This window comes from Sinohyriopsis cumingii, chromosome 9, assembly GCF_028554795.1.
Source record: "Sinohyriopsis cumingii isolate HCF-2022 chromosome 9, ASM2855479v2, whole genome shotgun sequence".
Classification (NCBI taxonomy): domain Eukaryota; kingdom Metazoa; phylum Mollusca; class Bivalvia; order Unionida; family Unionidae; genus Sinohyriopsis; species Sinohyriopsis cumingii.
This window is the reverse complement of record NC_142969.1, coordinates 99,679,063-99,704,719: the sequence shown is the minus strand read 5'-3', so window position 1 is coordinate 99,704,719 and position 25,657 is coordinate 99,679,063. Positions and strand designations below refer to the sequence as shown.

Below are 25,657 nucleotides of genomic sequence, written 5' to 3'. Positions count from 1 at the left end.
TTCCTCAATGCAGAAGTGACTAACTTTGAAAATATGTTACACTAATAGTGGAGAGCTGTAGGTGCCTGATGAAAAAAGTGCCCAAGGGGTACAAAAGATCAAGATTTGGAGGACATATTACAAGTAAAAATCTGCACAAGAGACCACACTCAATGAACAAGACTGGTCATGGCACAAGTACCAAAGTAACTGCACACCCTACAATTTGCTTGTACACCTTCCACCGAAGAAGAAAACAAAAAGCATCAAGGACGTAAAAAAAAGAAGCATAAAACTTAGTTATTTTCATTCTAGTGACTGATTTATAATTTATAACCAGTTACCAATGGGTCTCTAAAACAAAAGACTTATAGGAGTTTCAAAGCAAATGGAAGCACCCAATATACACAAGCAGACTGCTCACTATCTATTTCTTGTTTTTACAAAAGTCCATTTCAGTAAAAACTCATCTGCATCCAATATTTGCAATGTCTTATTTCACTATTTTTGAATCAAATTGAACAAATAAAAAGCAAAAACTCTTGCATACATGTATAACTCCCAAATGACATCACTCCCTTGATAACTCATGAACCCATTTACAGTATATCTGAACAAGAGGAAAAATTAAAGATTAAAGGCCTGGAAGAAACCGGTGGGGGGGGGGGAGGGGAGAGAGGGAGTGGGAGGGGCACGCAGCTTATCTGTGGGCTAATGTGTACACTTAACAGTTTTTAGGTCTTTGTGTTGACTACTCTATAGGCTATAAATCTTGGGACATGAAACAGTAATTTTTTCCGTGTCGTAAGACAGGCATGTAAAAAAAATTAACTTTCACTAACCCGACATTTATTAAACTTATAAAGTACTCAACTTATAAAGTACTCTGATTAATTTTGTTATTATTTAGCAAGTGCATATTTTCTGATTTCTCCAACACAAAATTAAATAAAGGTAAATAAAGACTTTATAATTTGCAGCCCGGTTGAGTTTACATGGGAGACCAGGCTGAACTATAATGTATAGTACTTACACAGTGCAAAGTGTGCATTGCCCCACTTAAATCCTTATTTATTCCCAATCATATTAGATGCAGATTTTGCTTTATTCATTGTTTCTACCAAATTGCATTCTTCCAGATAACATTTTGGCTAGTCCTTAATAGCTGTTTCATTTATGTTGAATCACTCTTTTTATGTAGAGTTACTCTTTTTCGATGATAGAAGCGATCCTACAAATGAAGATAATATTTTAGAAAAGGTATGCACGTTTAATTGTACAAGGCACATAACCAGCATAATTTAGATGTTCAGGAAGAGTGGCAATAATAAAGGCTAACATTTTCATATAGATCAACATCAATCATTTTTTTGTGTGTTTTGGCTGGACAGACATCGTAACTTTCCACACAATGGAAAGCTTGATGTTTCAGCATCCTCTATGTTGATAGTAAGGCGAATTTGTCTTTCATTCTGCAAAAGCAGCACAGGCCAGTTAATCATTAAAACCCCGAAGCTGGCTTGTGTTAAGAGGGAATTCTGACCAGTAACTATACCAATACATTGATGTGCAATTGCCTTTTATTCCATAATAATAGCATGATTACTGTAATTTTGTAAAACAGGGTGTAAGGCATACATACGAACTTATCAAAACCCAAGTTTGTAGACAGAATAAAAAAAAAAAAAAGAGTTTGCAACCTAAAATCAGGAGGTTTTTCATGGCAATTTTAAAGCCTCGTTTTCACCAAATATTGATTGATCTTTCTGGTCCAATATGTGAGAAATTTGCAAAAAGACTCGAAATTTCTCTCTGTGACGCACCATATCCCCCCCCCGTCCTGCATATTTTCATATTCTGGTCAGCTGTGGTCAAACAGCACAATAGCTAAAGGTTAGTCTTAAATAAACAAGCAAGAAAGCTAGTGTGACTAAATAAAAGTTCATCCTTATCCATGCAAATATGCTATGAAAACAACTGGCCCTCCTTCGCAATTCAAAGAAACCAGACTACACTGTGTTATGCAAGCACCAGCAATTGAATGGCAAATAAAGGATTCCCAATTGTGTTGAACTAAAGGTACCAAAATAGCCAGTTTCACAGTACCGTTCATGTGGCAATTATTTTCCCCTTGTATCTTTGACCTTATTCCCTTATTATCAGCTTGAAAAACATTTAGTATTGTTTATTATAAAATATGTCTTCTGAAATACTTTTCTGACATCACATTTGCTGCGTAGTACGTATTTTCATTCCTTCTTTTAATTTAACCATAGTAATTAACATTGGTATATATAGTATAAAAATGCCAGGTGTTCACTCGCGTTAAGTTTCTTTCATGGGAATGGCACTATAGCATATGGAGTTACAGCATTCGTAGTGATCACTCTTGGGATTGAAATTAATTGTGTACGATATTTTTTGCTCTGGTTTATTTTCTTATTTTTTTAATGTTGTAGAATTTTAAAAATCGTTAATTTACATGAATATTGTTTAACTCATTTGGCCCCAATCCTGCCTGTAGGTGTCATGAGGCTGTACCCTATTTCCGAGCTCTGCAGCATCAAGGTCATTTAAAATACACCAAAATGGGTGGTATTGCAAAAAAGCAGACAGATATAGCTTTACAATGATACCCAAAAATCTGGAAGTTCTAGTTGCACTACAAAATACAATTTTTTTCCACCCAAAATCCACTCGTGGTCAGAATCCGATTTTGTGTCTGGATTTTAGACCTTTTAGCCCTAGATCTAAGGCAGACCAGTCTGAACTGCACACAGACAGGTGAACCTTTGTAAAAACTAGCATAAGGTGGGCATTTGGGATAAAGAGTGGTCTCCATACGAAAATGATGGGTCCCATTAACCCCTGGAGGTTTTTGTCGTTTTCGGCTGGAGCTCGAGTAGGAAACACATTTTGAAAGCTATTTCTGAATACATCTGAAAACACCAAATCCCAGGTGATCTTTCAATAACATACTGCCTAGTTGTGTTAGAAACATTGTTTTTCATTGGCTATTTGGCTCGCGCACGAGTAGAAGGGTAAAAGTCGGATTTTGTTGTTGCTAAACGGAGCCATTATTTTTGTATTGAGACCACTCTTTATTCCAAATGCCCATGTTATCCTACTTTTTGCAAACGTTCATCTGTCTGTTTGCTGTTCATACCGGTTTGCCTTAGATCTGAGACCAAAGAGTCTAAAATACGGAAACAAAATCTGATCCCAACCATGGGTCAATTTTGGGTAGAAAAAAAATCGGGTCCAAATATGAGGTTTTTCCCCTCTATATTTTGTAGTGCAACTAGAAATTCCAGATTATTTGGTATCATTCTAGAGGTACATCTGTCTACCTTTCTATAATACCACATACTTTAGTCTATCATGCATGACCATGATGCCACAGAGCTCGGCAGTAGGCTACTACCTGTGCCACGTTAACTGGCCTGCTAAAGATTAATGTGTCAAGAAGAAAAAAAACTATAAAAAAAAAAAGCAACTCATTTTTACCCTTCTGCTCATGCGCAAGCAAAAAAACCAATGGAAAATGTTTCTAATACAACTAGGCATTAGTCATGGAAAATCTGCTTAAAGCGGATGCATTACGATGTATTCAGAAATAGCCCCCAAAATGTCTTTCCTACTCACGTTTCAGGCGAAAACGACAAAAAGCTCTGGGGACAAATAAGTTAAACTTAACATTCTATTGAGTGAAGAAGCAAATTCTTTCTAGTAAAGTAATTATTTTGTCACAACAATAATTCACAGGTGATAGAACAAATGAAAATCAAAGACATAATGTAATTATCGAGAGTTCTCTGCAAAAATCAGAAGATATTATGTTGGGTGGTAGGCATAGAGTGACCCCAAAAATCGGGAGGTTATTCCTCCTGGCGTGAAAGTTGACAGGTACGGTACAAGGTCGCTTACATCAAAGCATATTACAACTCAGATTTTGCAGTATTAGCATAATTTTCGAAGCATTATTTCTGAAACTACATTATTGTATTTTGGGAATATTAAAGTTTAGTGCAATGATGCCCATGATTCGACTCCAAGGGATGTACTTAATTCAGCGTGCAATCAAACCTACAATGTACATCTGGTAGCGCCAATATATAAATATGTAGATTAGCCTGATTGCAAGTGTTGAATCTAACTGTATTGTCCGTTGTTGTGTTGTCATACTGGGATTACATTTTAATGAGTTAGGTATAACAATTTCAAAGCAAAGTAAAAACATAATTAATGGTGCACTGATATAAAATGTCCAAGGCAATAATGCATAAAACAAAAAATAATAGAGTCGAAAAGGGGACAGGTATTGTTACAGCAACTCGCTATTGATAAATTCTTGCCATCATTCAATCAGATTATACACAAATATAAATTACGCAGAAACAATAAGAAAACAGAAAATTAAATTAATTAAGTATAAAAGTAAGTTTGCCTAAATAAAAGTATTTAGAACTTACCTATATCTATTTAGTTTGGGGGGTCGGCTTATACATGAGTAGATACAGTATGATGCAGGGTCACGTGTGGATCCCATTTTTTAAATCCAGAAAATATCCCCCCCCCCCCACAATGATCCCTATTTCTTGAACTAGAAACAAAATGGCAATCAAATTTGGTAAATGAAATGATATTTCGCTCATTTTACAGTCAAAAACAGTAGATATGACATGGAAATTTGAATCAATATTTATAAATTAAAAACTTTTAATAAGAAGTGATATAATTGGTTACATTTTCTTTCCAAATAACATTCTTAGTACACTGTAATCAAAGATATTCAAGGAAATTTTGACCAATGAAAATGTCACGTGCAGTGTAGGCAGAGCAGAAATATTTAAATGCCAATTAAATCATTTTGATTAAGTGAAATTTGTGTTTTAATTCTATATTTTACTTCCTCTTAAGTATAATCAAAAATGCAACGTGTATTTAAACGTAAAGTGTCAATCTATCACAAGAGCCTTGTCCGCAAGCGTATTCTCTGAGAACTTAATTAAGTGCCGACTGTTTTGAGAACTGACCTGTGGAAGTATTTTATTGTTGCACTGAATTAAAGCGGGCCTCCTTTGCATTATTACCTTAATTTTATCTTTTGAATCAAATAAAGGAGGCGTAATATAAAATTTTTTAAAAGGCACGCAAATCCTACACACTTAAAATCTAGCGGCCCCAGTCATGTCAGGTTAACTCACTTCAGTTGATCAATTGAACACGGTTATAAATGTTATTGTGTATGCAATACAAAGTAGCTTAAATTAACTGACTCATTCATAACTGTGATCAAATATAGCAAGGCAACCAAGCAAAACGAATACTTCGTAAAAGAATGAGCTTGGTTTCACCGAAATGGACCATTCTGGGCAAGTGATTTTCAGAGAATTCCTGAACTAGCACTTAGTATCCAAGGATGATAAGAAGATTCACTATTACTTTCAGCGAAATCATGACAGTTCCCGCTTATTTTGATTCATGACTTGGTATATTACATTATTAAATATTATTCCAGGAACCAGACTCATCAACAAAACGAAAAGCAGAGACGTAATAGACATGTTTTCACGTACACATGATGGTTGTTAAAACCTGTTGGAACAATCTTTCACATGTTGAACATCTTGAAAAGAAATGTTATTTATACTGAATAACGAACAACTTCATTAGAAAAAGCGCGTTATTAACAATTCTTATTGACGTGATTGTAAAACGAGGATTCAGTCATTAAACAGCCCAGCCATCCTTTTTACTTGAGTTTATCATTAGAAAAGTTACTTTTTATAAAAATAAAAATATCTTGTGTTAGTAACCATGTAAAATTATTTTTTACAAAATGTTTTATGCTATATTCTTGCATGCAGAAAACTACTTCATTTTCGAATATTATGCTTGCATCTTTAGCAAAAAGGCAAAATAAAAATGATGCAATCAAATCCATCTATATTAGGTCCATCATAATGTACTTGCATATACCGAGGAAGCCAAGTTACACAATTTTCATATAAATATGTATTTATATTTTGTTAGTAACAATACCTAAATGGAAAACAGGTGCTTTTGGAATTTTTAGAAACCATCTAAAAATTTGGAATGATAGTAAGATTGGGTGGAAAAGAGAAAGCTATATAGGAGTTTCACATGACAGGAGGGAAAGATACTCCTTTATTTCATACACCAATATGCATTTCATTTGATTTCAGGTACTATCTTGAGTCTGCATGCATCAATGCATCTAGCTAATCCTCTGTTTAAGGGGATTGGATGCCAATGCACCTCTAATGTCCTCATGGCAAGGCATCCACAAAACCCTTGTAAAACTGGTCACAAAACACTATGAACAAAAATATTGATTAACGGTAACCTTATTTATGCATGTACCAGTGCTGCCAAGTCTGGTGGGTAAACAGTATCTACTACCAAAAGAACTTCTGAGCAAAACACCCACAGAAGTTGAATTTTGCCAAGTAACATTATATGAATCGGTAAGTGGTATATTGTTCCAGTCTCATGATGAAACAAATACAGTCCAGAACCTAGAACTATCATTTGTCTTGAAATTTGTAATTATGCCTTCTTCACAGCTGGCAGCAGGATATCACCATATACCATTGGGCTCATTCGAACCAACAATCAACCAATAATTAGTTTTTTTTATATATAATTTTATGGTATGGATGATCATTGGACTGTCATCACCATATGGTACAGCAGCAGTGAGAAGTCTTCCAAATATGAGGCATTTAATCAAATTTATTGGAGTCTTAATACAAGGTCACTTGGCCAGAGGTCTTCTGCACCTTTGAAATAGTCCCAATATACATCATTGTACAAAGAACAGACTATGGATGTGGACTTAGCTTCTACAACCACCAGTGCTAGCTTTTTAGGCTTGAGTGAATCAGAATATCCTGCTACAGCAAGGATTACAAGAGATGCATGATGCTTTTGAATCAAAATATGCATGATGATAATGATACTTTGATGACAATGTACCCTTTGCCCAATTTTTGCTGGCACAGCAAGTATTGATGTTAAAAACAGTGAAAATAAATATATAGTAAGTCAGGGCTTAAATTGCTGGAGAGAAACATAATCATCAGACACTGAAATGAAGGGAAAAATCAACAAATCAACAAAACTGATAATGTATACTCAGAGCAAATCACACTAAAAAAGCTGAAAAGAAAAATTAAACAAGGTAGAAAGAAGTATCAATGAAGTCAAAGGAATTAGAAATCATTTTTTGACACCAAAATTTCAAAAGTAATACTCTGCTTGAACCAGATCACACAAATGATCTTGGTGATGTCATAGGTTATTGACAATGTCAATGTCAACTTAGTTCCCACAAGTACAAGTGAAAGAAAGGTTGATGACATCAATAACAGTTTAATTCCAATGTCCAAACAATGTATTATGTCTATGCCCAAGAAGAAGATGGTGAGTGGATGGGATCAGGTCTGTTAGAATGCCCAACAGATGGGTGTTATTTTGAAATCTTAGAATGAGTTTGCGCAATGGAGAAAATTTCCAATTTCTCTTATGATTCCATCATAGATACACATGAGGAGGAGATTAACAGCTTTGCCGACCTGATACACTGATTACAGGAGAGGAAATGTATGAAAATATTAATGGAATGTATTGAAGATGTGGAAAATTCCAAAGGAAACAAAATGATAAATGATTAGTAATACATACATACTAGTAGCTAGGGGTGAAATGATTCATTGATACATTGATGCATCGATACTTTATCTGAAACGGTACAAATATATTGATACAATACATGGAGAATCAATACAAAATAAAAATACTCAGCGTATGCATGTTATTTTAACCTTCATCAGTAGTGAATATTATTAGTTGCCTTGTTTTTCTATAAAATAATAATCCATCTAAAACATCATTTGCAGTCACAGGCCCTCATGTTTATTAGTAAAAATCAAAAAGATTATTTGAGAATACCCACTTGCTGTCTTCAAGTTAACACAAAGTGACATAATTCGTAGTCTGCCCCCACCCCCCGCTAATTATCTTAACACAGAAGTATGCTCAGTATACACTATACATTCCAGATGTGTTCCACACGATTATGGAAGTATGTCATCACTCAATATGTAATAACCACTTTCACGCGAAGTTTCTACTTTGAATTATATCATGACTCCTTTGGTCAATTTGAAAACTACGCTACTGGTGTGTTGCACGTTGAAATATGTTACAGTGAATTCTCATTTGTTGTTATTGTTTGTTCTGCTTTATGTTAAACAATAAACACCAATCAGAAATCAATGTTGCTTATTCTCTTTGTGACAGGCAGTATTAGCAGTGCAACAGAGACTGTGACAAAGTCATTAGATCTGTCAAATACTTAAGCGGAGAGGAGATACTGTCAAGGTGTGCCACTGAACAAATTGTGCAAAATTTGCGTGCTTCGAGATCAGTGAAACAAAAACTCCCGAAAATTGATTTAATGTCCCACATATGAAAATGTGCTCAGTGAAGTATATAAATTTTATTTAACCGTTCTTTTTTTATATATCTGTTGTTTATTTTTTATACATCTGGGTTTTTCTAGCACAATATGAATGGTTATGAAACAAAATTTGATTAGAATGTGACCAAGAATAAAAATAACGCCATAGTTTGAACCATTGATGAAGAAAGTTTTACAAATATGGGCTACCTAGAAAACCCAAAATGTCTGATTCCCGGTGTGGTTCTTTACGATTTCATTCAGCAAACACATGCTGATCATACATGGTGCAAATGATAAGTTATGAACTATATCAGACTACTGGAGCTGGGAATGATTTTAAACCCAAAATGGTATTAAATACAAGCCAGATGTACAGACTGGATGGACAAAAAATAGCATTACCCTTTCAGTAATATTTTAAAATTAACCCTATATTCCCCGGGTATGCTTTTCTACGTTTTTACCTCCCCCCATCTATCCATTTCTACGCATTATACAGTATCTACTATCAATATGTTACATCTTCCAGTTAAATGTTGATTTGCCGAGAAGGAACCAAACGCATGTGAAAACTAAAAAATCATGTTTACCAGCATATTTAATTTTAATGATGTATTTCCTAACATTAGAAGATATAAATCTAACTTTAACCGACCAATTATATGTGCGTGGGTGGGTGGGTTCATGATTGCATCCAAAATGGCGCCATTAGTCGATTGTAATACACATGGTTAACACACTTTTCTAAATTATATTTCCAGGTCATTTCCACGATGACATTAATTTTTTCAAGGTTCACATATGACCATTGCTGAACGGAATTAAAGAAGATTTTAGCTCATAAAACATGCATTTTCTAAATCTAAAGATGGTTCTCTTTCAAGATTCTCTAAAACATCTAAGCCAAAAAAGATGATCATGTACAAAACCACAAAATGTAACACAGGAAACAAGTTTTATTATATTCCTATAAATTTGCATGTAAAGTAATTTCAATGTAAAAAAAAAAAATTTTTTTAACTCTATTTTGCCGACGTGCATTATGTAGTTAATTGGGAACAGCATAATGAACATAAATTAGTTTTGTTTCCTTTCAAACCTTTAATTCTTATATATATATATATATATATATGTACACACATATATGCATCTTAATGGGGGCTTTCACGGTTACAACAGAGTTAGTGATCGTAGCAGCTAAAATTACCTCCCTCAGATCCAATGCGCATGCCCACAAAAAAATTCCAGTTCCAGATAGTTCACCGTTCTACACCTGGTTAGCGAAAAACAAAGTCAACAAAGGAAGGTATCTTAGCTGTACTACAGATCATTAAAGTTAAACCAATGAATTAATTATATATGTCAAATATCTTTTGTTCATACTAGGAGAATAATTATGGACATTAAATCAGATAATTAGATTCACTGTCCATACTTACATTATATTGGATAATTAAATTAAATACACTGTCCATACCTGATAATATAAATTCATTGTCCATAATTTCAGATACATTTGTAGAAACATTTTACTCTGCTCTCCGATTTTAAACATTTATTGCACATTTCTAGTTATATAACCTTAACGAAAACAATCTCAACAATTTGCATTTTTCATATGTTGATATATCTTTCTTTCTCAGTTATTTTCGCAAGGTTAATAGTTTGTTTATAACACAAGTTGAGAAAGTCATAACACAAGTTCGATAAGAAAATTATAATACGAATTGGATATGTCAGCTGATTTGTAATGATGAATATTTGAAAAAAAATGGAACACAGTATTTAAATGTATTCAGAGGAACTTAAAACAATAATTACATTAGCTATCATAACAATAAATGAGTGTAATTAATGCAGATGGAATATTTATTCATATTTGGGTGTAAATAATGTACAATATTCAGATTAAATAACATTTCCAATGACGTTTTTTGTTGTTTCATTTTCTTTTTGATTTTTGAAACGTCAAATATCGGACGGTACATGCAATCCCTTTCTGCATGATTTTTCTTTGCTTATGCTGACACGCTGTAGCAACTCTCAAATCTGCTGGGGTCTTTACACAACATTTCTGATTGCCACCAGCAAATTCATCTAGAACAGCCTTCTTAAAATTAGCTTAATTCTGTTTAACTTTCATTACATGAATCATGTAAGTTTCAAAAATCCAATTATTTCATAGATTCTGTCATGTTAATTTGGTCTGCCTTTTAAATCCATATTGATCCACGTGACCGGATCTAAAATTGCAAACAGTGTGATTTAAAAAAGAGAATGCTTGTAAGAACATATTCTACAAGTCAATAATAAATGGATATTCACAAATATTCATATTTGTTGTCTTTATCTATCAGTCACTCTTTCTAACTTGGCATCATTTTATACTAGTTTTTAACCAGAAGTATGTTTATGTCATATAAGTATGTGAACACACATTCATTTGAGGATATACATACCCATGCACCAAATGAAAGAAGAAAGATAGACATACAGACAGACAGGTGAGGGCCACAGATGTCCTATACATGCATAGTGTCTAACATCGATATTTCTCCAAATTGTACACTCTAAAATTTTCAACTGTTCAAGGAACTAAATTTAAAATAATCATCAAGGAGACTCGTACGTGCGTCTGTCTGTTCAAGCGTGGTTAATATTTGTGCATTTTGAAAAGAAACCTCAAGCTATTTCATAAAAATATAATGAACAATAATAGAAAAGCCAAGGAAATAAATTTAAAATAATCATCAAGGAGATTCGTACGTGCACCTGTCTGTTCAAGCATGGTTGACATTTGTGCATTTTGACAAAACTCAAGTTATTTCATGAAAAAAGTGAACATTAATAGAAAAGCAACAGTCTAAATCAATAATAAAAAACCATAAGAAGATTTTTTTCTCGTCATTCAAACTTATGATTGAAGCTGTACAAAACAAATATTTTCATTATTCTTCAAGCGAGATAAATTGCAAGAACTTTTGATGCAGCAATAAACTTTTGCACAATCAAATAATACAAACTAGAACATAAGGTAGTGATGGAAAGATAATGAAGTTCTGACATGGGCAGATAATATTTATTTGAATGCTGGGAGCTGTGCAAGTTAGTGAAAAAAAAGAAAAGAAAAAAAAAGATGTACAAATAATTGATCAAATATTGATAGAATTTCTTTTTAAGATAGTGATATATCAATCATGCTTGCATAATGTGAGCAGTCTGTCACATTTTCTGCCATCTAATTGATTGAAATATCCGGAAGTGAGTTGCACAGATATGCCCTCTGGTGTTTTCAAGGGGAGATACTAACCGTGAAACCCCCTATAGAAAGTAAACATTTCCTATTACAGTATATAAAAAACAATAAATGCAAATAATTAGAATCTTGTCTTGTAACAAAAAGAGTTTAACTCTGAATTTATCTGTGCCAATTAAATCCCAAAGAAGATTTTTCAAACAACTTAATCTCCTTAATACAATCTGGTTAAAATCCATCATTTATAAAACATTTTCAAAATGGTTGATTTAAATTTTGACAAAAGACCTTCAAAATTATACACTGTTGTATAAACAAGGACTGAATTTTCTGTAAAATCAACTTGTTTTCTTGTAATTCACTATACTAATCCCCAAACCTGTATTGATACAGGGGCTTGAAGTTTTTTTTAAATATATAATACAAAATTCAACAATCTGGACTATAAATTTGGTTTAAATCGTTTGTTTTCTAATACGGGTTTCCTCCGAATATTCCCACCCCTTTTTTCATATTTAGACATTTAGCTTAGGGTGTGGGGTTATTGCAATTTCAAATAGAAAATTTGGAATTTGCCATTACCGTGAGGTAGCAACACATGGTAGTCTCTTAGAAAATATAAATTTGTGTTATATCCACTTATACCTACATGAAATCCATAGGAAAATGATTTATTTTCTCAGAAATATCCAAGTATTATAATTGTTATGTCTTTAATCAGCTAAAAGACTAGATGAAACTAAGGCATTGATGAAACCTGTTCCGGTACTTGCCATTTGCATTACTTATCACTTCACAAATTTTAAACAAAGACAAAGGAAGTCCATTAGTCACATGAGATCAACAACAAACTCAATTTTAATGTTGTTGTAGAGAAATTAAATTATATTAAATGAAAGTCAGATACTTTTTATAAAAACCAGCAACCTGGCCAGCCTGATTTATCATGCAGAGAGCACATTTCAACATGGTAGTCACGTGTTAGAACAAAACTCCAGAAGCGGTTCATGGAATATATAAATATGGAAATTTTGTGTTCTTTCCTTTTTTGTTTTTTATTACATTCAATATACGACTTTCATTTTTAAATTTTGTTAAATTTTTTCTCTACAACATTTGAAAATGTGGGTTAGATTTGTGTACTCATGATACTAGAATTGCAAATCGCAAGTACTAGGTCACATTTCATCAATGCCGTAGTTTTATCTTGTCTTTCAGCAGATTAAAGACATAATGATCTTAATTTCTGAGAAAATAAGTAATTTTCATATCCATTTCATGCATGTATCACTCCATCTAACAACCCTTAAAGTTTGCTTGGCCATCCAGTAAGTGGCTACTCTTTGCCACCACGATGTTTGCCTCTTGTGATGCTAGAGTGGATTTTGTACCTTAATTTCATTGAAATAAACCAGGAAAATTTAATCTTGAAATGGTTTGAAACATTTTTGCACATGAATTTATCTGGTATTTATGGTTCAGATCGAACTTTGTTCAGTACACACTTTGCAGGTTTTTTCTTTGGCATGACCATTGGCCAAAGTTGACCTTGCTGAATCGAGAGTTGAACTTCTCTTTTCCATTTACCTACAAATCCTCCAAGTAGTTGATGTGCAAGATTCATTCTAAACTCCAACTGGGTTCTAGCTCTTTCTGTGTTGTTTTTGGTAACGATATTATGAAATGTCAAAAAGGAAAAAAAAAAAACCCCCAGATACTTCCACCACTTCAAGGACTTTCTACCAGTGCTGTAAGTTTCTAGCATATGATCCGCATGGTCTATTCCATTCATGTACATGTTGTACAGTTTGACTGGGAGCAGACATGGAATATCTTTGATGGAACCATCTCTCTGCTTCCAGCTAACAGATGTGGCCTCACCGTCACAGTTGGTACACAGTATAGTTATATTCTTCTTGTCGCGCCAAACTGTAACTCTCGTGTCTCCTTTCTGTTTAATTATGCTTTGGCCCTGCTCCTTCAGATTTACATTTTGTAATCCAGATGGAAGAGCCTTTTGATTTGATCAAACTGTTCCACAGCCATACATACCTTTTAGTCGAAGCTGAAGAAAAAGGTCTGGAGAGGTAACAAAAAAAACCCCCAACTGTCAGTGTAGACATGGTGTCCAAGACGATGCAAAAGTTCATCAAATCAAGGCCAACCCTTTGTTCAAGATTCAATTCTGGATTGTTGGCAGTCCTTCCAGTATAAACCTTAAAGTCCCTATCATATCTACTATGAGGATCCACTCAAATCAATACTTTGATGCCTTTCTTGGTCGGTTTTAAAGGCACATATTGCTTAAAGCCCAGTCGTCCTGAAAATCCAAGCATTGCTTCGTAAATGGACACCTCTCAATGTGGGTTGTACTCTCTAGTGCATGTGGTCGAATGTGGGCCAGTTTGTCGTGAACAGGTGTCCTTCAAGGTGGGTTGTTGCTAGTGTCAAATGAAAATATTTCTGCAGATTTTCAAATCTTGCACGACTAAATTTCAGGTCAATGCAGGAAGGATGGAAAAGTTTGTCCTTATACCAATACATATCTTGGCTGGTGCAGGAAGGACTCCCATAACAACATGAGTTCCAATCAGAGTTTTTATCTCGTCTGGTGTTGTTGGATACCAAGTTTTGTTTGGTGATACCAAGATACATTTTTGGGCAAAAGAATTGGTTTTGTCTGTAATGTCGGAGCATAGTTCCTCTGAAAATCACAAACAAAAAAAAATATTCTCTTCTTTCCTTGTACATGTTCATTGTTGGTCTGGGATTTGGGCCACTAAAATCATCAATTTGGACAGGCCGAAGATGTTCACTCCAACCTGCAAGAACTCTATCATCATCATTATCAGCATCCTCTTCTTCTGATGAATCAATCTCAGAAACTTCTATGTCCGAATCTAAATCTCGCAAAATATCCTACTGCCAAACATATCTTTTCTCTGCTTGCTCAATATTTTTGAGATCAAATCTGAGAAACTCTTCATTTTCGCTCTCATTGTTATAAAAGAGTCACTTTCGTGTATGCCATTATTTAAGATTTTTCATCAACAGGGCATGTGTAGTGAAACTGCTCTCAATTGGTAACCCTTGGTTTCTGAACAATTCAAATTTGCACAAAGGAAAGTAATATCATTTTTGACTGGTTATATATTGGTCTGATTCTTGGGAAAAAACCCATTTGTAATCAGTCAGAGACATTGTATCTAACACACATTTACCACGACTGGAGACGGGATCGGCCACTGAATGCAGTGAACAAACCACGGCAACAGGTGGGATCGGCCATTGAATGCAGAAACAGGATCACACGTACAGACAGGATCAAGCCCAAATGAGTTAAGAAAGAATATTTTTTCATGTACAAGAAAAATACATTTATATGAAATTTCGGGAGCCACACCATGATCATGTTCTATCCGAATTCATGTTATAACGAAGCGTGCTATATAGCGGGATCACACTATATATGTTATCCATATGTATCAAAGCAAAGAACAATCTTACCTAATGATATTGCATTTCAATGAAATATAAATATCAACTAATTAGGAAATCAGTTGTTCTCAGACTTTCATCTTGAAAAATGAAACCAACAAACATGACAATAAGGAAAAAGTATCTACAATTCTTTTGGAGCATATCAGAGCTACTCCTCAACAATGAACATGCCTTGATGAAATAGGCTGTGACATTCTATGCAGCATAGATGGACGCTGCAAAAGACACAGACAAAGTTGGTTTCTTTTCTTTACGTCTCTGTTCTCCATACTTGGTACAGAATTTGCAGGTGGATTTTTTCCTTTTAAGTGTCTGCAACCTGTGTGTCTCAATACTGTCCTGTGTCACTGGGGCTACAGGTTTTTATTCATGGCAACCTTAATGCACTTGAATCTTCCTATGAGCTGCTTTGCCAAATTAATTAAAAAATCAGTCTGAATCATTTTCTTCTTTCCCGACTCTCAGGATGACTCTCCACCATTGTTATAAAACCATTGATTATGCATATATTTATAATGAAGTGAAAAATATATTGCCACCATTTCTTTGATGGTCATCCAACTGGATATTTGGCCCTATGTTGGTCACGTATGTTAACCCCTCAGTAGTACTGTTGGTAATTTGTGACTGTCGCTGGACAGTTGACCAATCACACGGTCCCATCATTCTGTCTCCGGTTGGGTCTGCTGCTGTGGAGAGGACTATGACTGGTTTCTTGTCCTTCCACATCCTGTCTGATTAAATGGTCTCTTTGCTCCATATATAGTGGATACTTAAATTCCTCTGAGAAGCCTTTAAGGTTTTTCCTTGTGGCGCCACAGGCATATATACCATGTCTCAATAAACTTCATACCAGTCAAATGGATGTAAAACAAGTTATCAAAATATAGATGATAAAATTGTCCTCTCAAAGGCATAGTAAGCTTTTGCACAATTTGATAGCCAAGACCCTTCATGCTCTCATTCACTTCATCTGTATCTTCCTTACAATATTTTTGTTATTATGAAAAGGTATGCATTAAATTACAGATATTTATGATGAGTCTAATGTTTAGATATATTTATGGATATGTGATAGATTGGAGTTGTGTGGTAAAGGATATCTAATGTATGTTTTTGTGTGTATATGATATGCACACAAGTGTTCATATTGGACATACAATATAAATCATGAATATATTGTGGGTTTGTTTTTCCTTTTAAATTTTTTAATTAATTTAAAGATTAAAGACAATATGTATGTATGCAAATAAATATGTGTTTTTCTTCATTTTATTATCTCTAGATGTGAGTGTGAATGCCGTGCAATTTACCGTTGGAAAGAAATATATTAAATAATGAATGTAGAAATGTATAAAAACCTTCATCAATGGTTTGATATTGGCGAGGCTTGTATATCTTCTCAATGTTGGCCAGAACTTCATCCAGTATTGGATGTATTTTTTTAAGTTTGTCATGGTTAGGGTGATCTGCAAGAAAATCTGTTGTCATCATTTCGGTGCACGTACTGGAGTAGTTTCTTAAACCGTCTTTGTGGCATTACATTTTTGATTCCTTCATTGGATAGAAAATTGTCATTTGACCAATAATAACTATAGTCACGAGCTTTGATTATCCCCATGAAGATCAACATGCCAAGAAAGGCAGAAACCTCAGGCATACTGGTCTCTGTCCAGCTTGCATCACTGATTTCATGATCAACATGTTGTTCAGCTGCAAATTTGTTTCACTTGCGATCTTTTCAAAAAGTCCAACTGGAAAATATAATTGGAAATAGTCAACTTCTGGTGCTGTTTCCTGCAAATTATGTGATGGTCCTGACTGGTAAGTAAATGGACTTCTGTCAATATCTTGCACATCTCCCCAAAAATTTGGCTGATCATCATCAGTGTCACTGGAGTCTGATGCCATTTCGATGTCGATATCTATGACAGAATTTCTGATCCTTTATCATATTCTCATGCAGTGTGTCTTGGCAAAATGTAATTAATTTTAACAGAATAAACCGATTACAGTATTGTAATTGCAAGTTACTAAAAATGCTCAACCCTTTACCCCATGCAAGCGTCTTTGGATGCCTCTACTCCATTTGCATGGAAGCACCTTTTGACGCCTACTGTAAACATCACCCATTTTGAACTGGTTTTTGTAGTGCCACCTTCGGGGTAAAATGCCATTTAGATACTACCGTCATTTCTGCAAATGACAATTACATCAGATCACGTGGTCGCTATTTATGCACTGGTCGATATCTGCTATTTAAAGTAACTGGGTCGTAATCTCCACTCTCCTAAATGACGGCCACAGATTTCATTCAGTACGAAGTTTTCACGATTAAAATCAAAGCCATGAAAAATTCAATAACTTAGGTAAAGGATCTGATATTGATGTAGGCATCAATTAGTTTTTATAAATTATAAAACTGAGATGACTTAGTGATGTAGACGCAGACGAAAACCTTGTAAATTTTGAGTATCGTAAATGGCAGCTAAGGTTGGTCACGTGGCTTCATTAACATGATGGTGAACGAGTTCTCTCAAAATTTTAAAGCATATAAAAAATTCTTCCATGAAAAATAATTACACAGCTATAACAATTGGACTTTACTCTTAAATTTTTTCAGATATAAAAGATGTGTCTCAGAAATGTAAAATGGTTAAAATTGCTGTTAAACGTTACATACACTACACTGCTTAACAGTTCACAGGCAGGCCTATGCGTATGCTATATAGGTAACAGGTGTTCTATTTATAGTGCGCTGCACTATGTCACTATGCTCTACGAGGTAAAGGGTTAATCAACTACCCTTAATCTAGAACTTTCTAAAAGTTCACTATAAAATGGCAGTTGAAAAGATTTCTAAACTTGTTTGAAACACACCTGTACTATGTACAAGACAAGAAATGCACATCTTTCAGATCATCGTAATTTCTTTGTTGCAGATAAAACTTTAATGTATCTGTTCAAAGACAAGACAATGAAGAATTAAAGTCAGTATATGAATGAACTAAACCCTTTTTCTCAACCAAATCAACACAGCCAACATTCAAGTGCATCTGTTTTTAGACACGGGTTTTCTTAATGTAACCACTCACTTTATAGCTTTGTTACAACAGCCCATTAATAGGATTGCAAATATAAAGTTTGAATATTTGCCTATGTACTTGGTGTAATGTTAGACATTGCTTAAATTATAGCATTTCGTTTGCTGTGATGTTTTTTTTACCTTATAGTTTCACAAAATGAGTGAATTCAGAATACAATCTTCGCCTTACAGCATCTCTAGACTTCCACAAAATAGCATGTTTCTAATATTTAGATCCTGCTTTCTATGAACAGTATATTTTCCTGAATATCCTTGCCCAGTGGTTTACGAAAAGAGACAATCTAATAATGTGGTACTTCCCAGACACAGCAATTTCTGCCATTATTTTCATATCACCAGTTCACTTACGGTTCCAATCTGATTTTTATTAACCCTTAACTTCATAGAGTGTATGGCTTTTTAGCCCTCCAATACACATGTAGCAAAGCTACCCAGTACAGTGCACTATAAATAGAACACCTGTTACCTATTTAACTCCATACACATAGGCCTGCCTATTAACTGTTAAGCAGTGTAGTTTATGTTAATGTTTAACAGCAATTTTAACCATTTAACATGTATGGTACAGTGTATCCCCCAGGGGTGTAAAACTGAGGGTAAAAAAAAAAAACCCTTGGTGTCAGAACTGGGGGTCAAATAAAAAAATGTGAGGGGTCAAAAATACATTAACAAATTATCATCCAACTCACACTTTTTCAGCTTGAAATAGGATATTGCAACTTGCACAACATACTCTCTCTCTCACTCTTTAAACATACAAATAAACCAACATGCACAATTAACAAATGCATTGTTCATTCAAAGAATAATTTTATTAATTCATTTTTCTTTTAAAATCCTACTTTTAACAGTCTCCTTATAACCTTTTTGAAGCAATATTATAGACCAACATATTACATACAAGCCAATACAAAAAGCCTAAAAAATCATTTTAACCTAATGGCAGTCAATTATTGCCTGTCATAAAATGTGTACTATCATCGGTTTCATTGTACTTCATCCTAGAACAAATTTATCCAAAAATCAAGGAAGCTAATCTTGTTTCTAATAAGTTACACTTGAACTTTAAGGTCTTTCTTTTATTGCAGCAAAGTTAAGAACCAACAAAATCTGCAATTGACCCCAAGACTGTGTAATCCAAATAAATGCATTTGTCTCGGTAAGTTTACTGATTCTTTGTTGTGAAAGAATGTCTTGGGTTATAATGTGTACTCCAGATATCTTGTGGCGAACGAGGGCAGATTTATTAAAATTCTAAAACCCTGTCACAAAAGGATTATTCACTTCTGCAGTCTTCGCAATCACGCTATCAGAAGTCACAACGGTAATCCTAATGGATGTGCCGTATTCCAGTCGAGGGAATTATTTTCTCCATTTTTTTTATTATATTAAAGTCAGATCCACAGTTACTCTTTTGTGTTCTGCTTCTTTCACTTTCTTCGCTAATGATTTTTAGTGCATGACATTTTAATCTGGAGATCACTTTCTAGTGCAACAAGCATTGAGGTTAAACATCAAAATGACAACTTGCTGAGCTCAATGGAAATCGCGCGAGAGCTTGCGAGATTAGAGGAGCCCAACACAGGGAGTAAACAAAGCTGGGAAACAGTCAATGCCTATGCTCGAATTATACTCGATGCCACCCTTCGACCAACGCATTGGATATTAAATAAATCCTGATTGCATAATGCGAATCCCTTGCATAAAAAAATACGCACAGCAACAAAATGTGTGCATCAGTGTGCGTAAAGGGAAACACTGACACATCTATTATGTGTGGAAAAATTTAGGAGTAAAGTCCAATCGTTATAGCTGTGTAATTATTTTTCAAGAATTTTTTATGTGCTTACAAATCTTGAGAGAACTCGTTCACCGTCAAATCAGTGAAGCCATGTGACCAACTGTAGCTGCCATTTCTCATACTCAAAATTTACAAGTTGTTTTGTCTGCGTGTACATCACTAAGTCATCTGAATTTGATAATTTATTATAAAAACTAATTGCTACCTACACCAATATCAGAGCCTTTACCTAAGTTACTGAAGCTTTCATAGTTGTGATTCTAATCATGAAAAGTACTGAACAAAATCCGCAACCTCCATTTTGGAGCGTGGAGAATACGATGCATTTACTTTAAATAGCAGATTTTGACTAGAGCATAAACAGCGACCACGTGATCTGATGTAATGGTCATTCACAGCAATGAATGAGGTATCTAATATGGGGTTTTCCCCGAAGGTGGCGCTATAAAAACTCGCTAAAAATGGCCGAAGATTAGAGCAGGAGTCAAAAGGCGCTTGTATGCGAATCAGGCAGAGGCATCCAAAGGCACTTGCATGAGGTAAAGGGTTAAGAAAATAATGTACATGCAGCAGTTTAAATGTTCATGTTACTGATTCTATTCTTATAACCCAAATTGCTATTTAGATCAGTTTAAGTTTCAAAACACAAGTTTGTATGTTTTTATCATCAAAGGAAATCAGGCAGTAATAGTTGCTATAACTTACTCGGGAAAGGGTTAATGGTCAATCAGCTATGAAAACACATGCCTGTGAATGTGCAAGAGTTTGCTTGTTCACAAAATTGATATCAGTACCAACTATTTGATGGCTTAAAGCCTATGTTTTGCAATAACATAACACTGGAACTAACCTGGCCAAGGCTAGGAATTATTTACAATAGCAGGGTCATTCAATGTTCCTCTAAAAAATCACAGGGAAAGGTCATTTTCGCTTACCTTACAGAAGGCAAAGTTTACCTTTTTTTAGGTGACTCAGTGAATCACTTTGCCTGGTAGCATGACCCCAGCTAAAAAATCCAGATATGAATGGAAGAGATGGTACCAACCATAGAAGTCATGAAACATGCAAATATTGAATTATAAAAATTGGAACCTGGTGCTGTTACTCTGTGAACAGGCTGGGTCTGCATTCCTTCTTGTTCTAGACTTTCTGGAACTTTTGATCTAATAGGATGATGGAAGTTTGTTTTATGGACACGTTTAATTTCCATTCCAGAAAGGCAAGCAATGCAATGGTGACAGATAATGTATTACTGCTAATAAACTGTAATGAAACAATTAAGGAAGTACTGCCTAACCTAGTAGCAACTAGACATCTGTGCATAATTATGTATAAATTTTTAAATAGTATTTCCTAGTGATTAGACTTTCAAGAATATATTGACAACACAGTACAATAAAATTATTTAAATGCAAGAATGAGTACACTGTCTAAGAAAGAACTACCAATTTTAATCAAGGGAATTAACAGAACCACAGTTGGGTAGAAGTCACACAAGGATGGAATGTATAGAGATGGTGCCTAAGCAAATACTAATAGACTCTACCATTAACACAGGATTAAATATTGCCCCACACTGGGTATAATTATTAACAACAATGCTGATTAAAATGGCACAATAATATCCCGATACTAACAAGAAGGCAATAAAAATGAACAAACTTTGCAAGAAATGAAGGGATAATAACTCAATAAACAAGGAAATTTCAATTAATATGCTTAAAAACATATCAAAACAGTTATATGAAAGCAATTTTCGAAGAGTCAAACTGACTATATCCCAATGCTAAGAGGTTCCAAAAAAAGAAAGGAAGAGTATGCTGCATGAACAAATGGGTGTAGACAGACTTAGGTTCAGGGTTCTTTCTATTCTAGATTGTAAAAAATGTTCTGGATATCTTTCAACTTCATTTAATTTCTTGGATCCCACATGATGACAGCTATCACATCTCCTGCCATCAGACATGCTCAAATCAGTGCATGTTCAATACAATTCTTGCCCTTCCAGCTTCTTTCCCCAAGATAATAATTCCCTTTTTATTCTTCTGTACAGCTTAAGAGGTTTATTTTCCATTTTGTCTTCAACATGCCAATATTTAAAAATTATATAAGCAACAGCCTGATCATGGAGACCTTTTGCATGAGCGAATATGTGCAGTTTAGAGTATCTGAGGTATTCCTATAAAGTTAGGTTACCTGACCAGTTCCACAAAATCTAAAATCAAATGTGAACAAGCCAGTATTCCGATTTTACCACAACAATCATATTTCTGCAACGTTTTGCTTTTTTATTCCATCATTCTGTAATTTAAGGGTCATTTTCACAAGATTTACAGGTAAAGCTGTAACAGTTGGCAGGTCTCTCAATGCTGGAGTAGCTCAATGACTTCTCTCATGACTGATTCCATCTTGTGTGATCCTAGAGCTCCTACAGGGGAAATAAAATGTAAAATAAATGTTCTAATGCTTTGCTTACATTGACCAATCTCTTGTAGACCTCAGCCAGGTTTCCACCCTTTTGCATAGAAATGATTCTCAGGTGGTCCTCCTCATTCACCCAAACAAGGAAGGTCTTGTCCTTGTTGAAGAATATTCCACGACCAATGGGCCAATCATTATAACCTCCAGCGGACTTCAGACACCTGGAACATGAAACACAACATTAGTCTCTAAAAAATTAACTCTTTAACTTCTGCTAACGCATATATGTGACCATAAAAATAGCCTTGTAACCCCAGAGATGCATATACAAGCTGCTAATAATACTCTCTCTGTCCCATCTGGCTCATGCATGCATTTCTGGCCAAGGGCTGGGAAACCCCAGATATGCATATACACGTTTCATATTAAAGCTTTCTATTGGATGAAATTACAAACATCTGTTCTCTTTTATAATATTTAGCCAATGAAAATAGTCCTTACATAAAAGTATGAATGTATTCTATTAGTAGTTTTACAACATATAAGCGGGAAATTCTATTGAAAACGAGGTCAATGGTGACAGTAAAACAAAATGTCAACATTCATGTATTCTGACGACGATTCTGATGGAAGTTTTGAAGGATTTGAAAGTGATGATATTGATTTTAACCAGATTCAAGATGAACGACTGGACATTAGCGTAAGTCCTGTTTCGACACCTGACATTTCAGATTTATCTGAATCCGAAGATGAAACAAGAGACAATCAAATCTGGTTGGAACAAGCAAGACCGGTAAATGTGGACGACTTTACAGCAGTTTCAGGGCCAGCATTTATTTTAGAAAAAAAATGCAAGGGAGATCGATTTCTTTTTACGTGCTTTAGGCAGTATCATAAAAAATTGCCAAATCTGCAATAAAATAGCGGACACATTGGTGTGCAAAATAGTTGTGAGAAAAGTAATCTAATATACATTTAAACACAGATATATTGAGATATATTTTTTATATATATAAATATGTGAATATAAACATTGATTCCTGTGGATTATATGTACTTGTTGGTGGAAATGACTGGCACAAAACATTGGCAAGTGTTTAAAATTTTATTTTTCATTAAATTACATAGTTTGCATGGGACAAAATTGATACAGAAAATGTAGACAGCATGTAAATAACTCAATAAGTTCTCACTCAGGCAGCTATTATGATGCTCTGGGGTTCAGCCTACAAACAGCTGCTAGAAGGCAGGATGCTTATCAGGCTTAGTAGCCAGGGTAGCAAGTACTTGCAGAAGGTAGAGTTAAACTTGTGGCCCCATCTTAATTGCCATTTTCTTAATGCTGCATATTTGAGTGGAACATTTCAGTGTTTTGCCTAATGCCCATATTGTAGACAGTAATAACAGTGTATTTTGCTTGTGTGTCTGCATGATTGCACATTATGCCCTTGTTCAAAACAATAAAAACATCTTGATTTCTGACGATGAACAGTTTGCATGGTCCCAATTATGTTTGTGAACTTGGTTTCTATGCCTTTTATAGGCATCATAGCTGTTATTTAGCATTGAAAATATCTCATTTACTGCATTGAGCAAGTGGGATAGACCCTTCTTATTAAGATGGATTTCATCTTTTGTGTTCCATAACTAATCCAGACTTGTTCACAAATCCATGTTCAATGTTTATCATTTTGTGATTCCAACCCTGACACAGATGTTCAATTAGTCTTTCTGCACTGCTGCTAAAATGTCAGGATGCATGTTGTTTGAACATAGCCATATTTAACCCTTTATCTCATGCAAGCGCCTTTGGACGCCGAGAGAGAGAGAGAGAGAGAGAGAGCATAGCAAAGAAACGTTATAGCACAAGAAGAATATCATGCTTTTCCTCTCTATTTAAAAAATCAAACAAAAAACTTTTGAATGGGCCAGGAAAAACAAAACAATTGCAAAAACATTATGTACTGAAAAATTGATAATTTTCAAGAGTTTTACGAGTCTTCCAGCTCATAACCCTCAAACAACCATTCACATTCTTCGTCACTAGAAAGACTTTCCAAAGACGCTTCATTATGCGGATTAGTGCCATTGCTGTTCTGGAGTTTTTAACTCCATCAGTCAAATGGCCACGGAATGAATCCAACACTAGGAAAGAAGGTGCTCGCTTCGTGTGCGCTTTCAAAACTTCATCAATATAATCCAACATTAGGTGTTCATCCATCCATGCTTTTTGTTGAATTTTCACTACATTGTACTATTCCCTTTGGGATTTTTACATTTTTTAAGTTTCATTTTTCTCGAAAGATTATCATGGGTGGCCAAGTCACCATATGCCAAGCATGTCAGTAGACAAGTTAAATGGCGCGTGTCACTGCCGGTACCTCTAATACACACCTCTCTCGTCCAGATTTTATAAATTATCTTCCCTGGTACCAAGTCGAAATACACTGGCATTTCGTCCATACTTCCAATTAAATGTTCATCAAATTCCTCCTCCTCCTGCAGCCTTCTTATATATCTGGTAAAGAAGTCTATTTTTTCCTCTAGGTTTCGAGGTAGTTTTTGAGATATTGTAGTTCTGCATCTCAGCTCAGGTCCATTTCGCTTGAAAAAGCTATCAACCCATATTCTTGAGCCCTGAAACTGGATTTTCCTCCTGAAAAACTGCAGAAGCATCATTTTGCAACATCTCAATTGTTACAGGCACGTGATGGTCCCGCATACAGAGTAACCAGTATAAAATTTTCTGCTCCTTTTCATGCAAATACGTCAAGGGTCAGCTGGCACCTGGGATGGATCCTTTCTTTGTCCTTTGAATTTTTTTTTGAAAACTCCATTTTCATCCAGCTTGATAAAGTACTTTTTGTAAGGTGGTACTTTGCAGCTATGGGCCTAATTCCACTTAGTTTTGCCTCCTCAACAATTCTTATTTTATCGTTATGTCCCATTTTTATACTTTCCTCTTATTGGTGACTTTGCAGCACCAGGAAACTGGCTTATATCCCTCATATCTTTGCTGTGGTACAGGTTGTCTACTACAAGCTCAGACATTTTTTCAGCAATAATGGGCATTGTTTCAATAGTATCTTTTGGTGTGATGGC

The 25,657-nt window shown here is 34.8% G+C and overlaps 1 protein-coding gene across 1 annotated transcript in view; it reads right to left on the bottom strand.

Moving 5' to 3' along the window:
- LOC149792336 (arginine kinase-like) overlaps positions 1 to 25,657 on the bottom strand; it is a 59,966-nt gene that overhangs the window by 10,007 nt on the left and 24,302 nt on the right. The window contains exon 4 of the mRNA XM_089970909.1: positions 22,611 to 22,776. Coding sequence (XP_089827035.1) covers positions 22,611 to 22,776 — 166 coding nt within the window. The remainder of the gene's footprint in view (positions 1 to 22,610; positions 22,777 to 25,657) is intronic.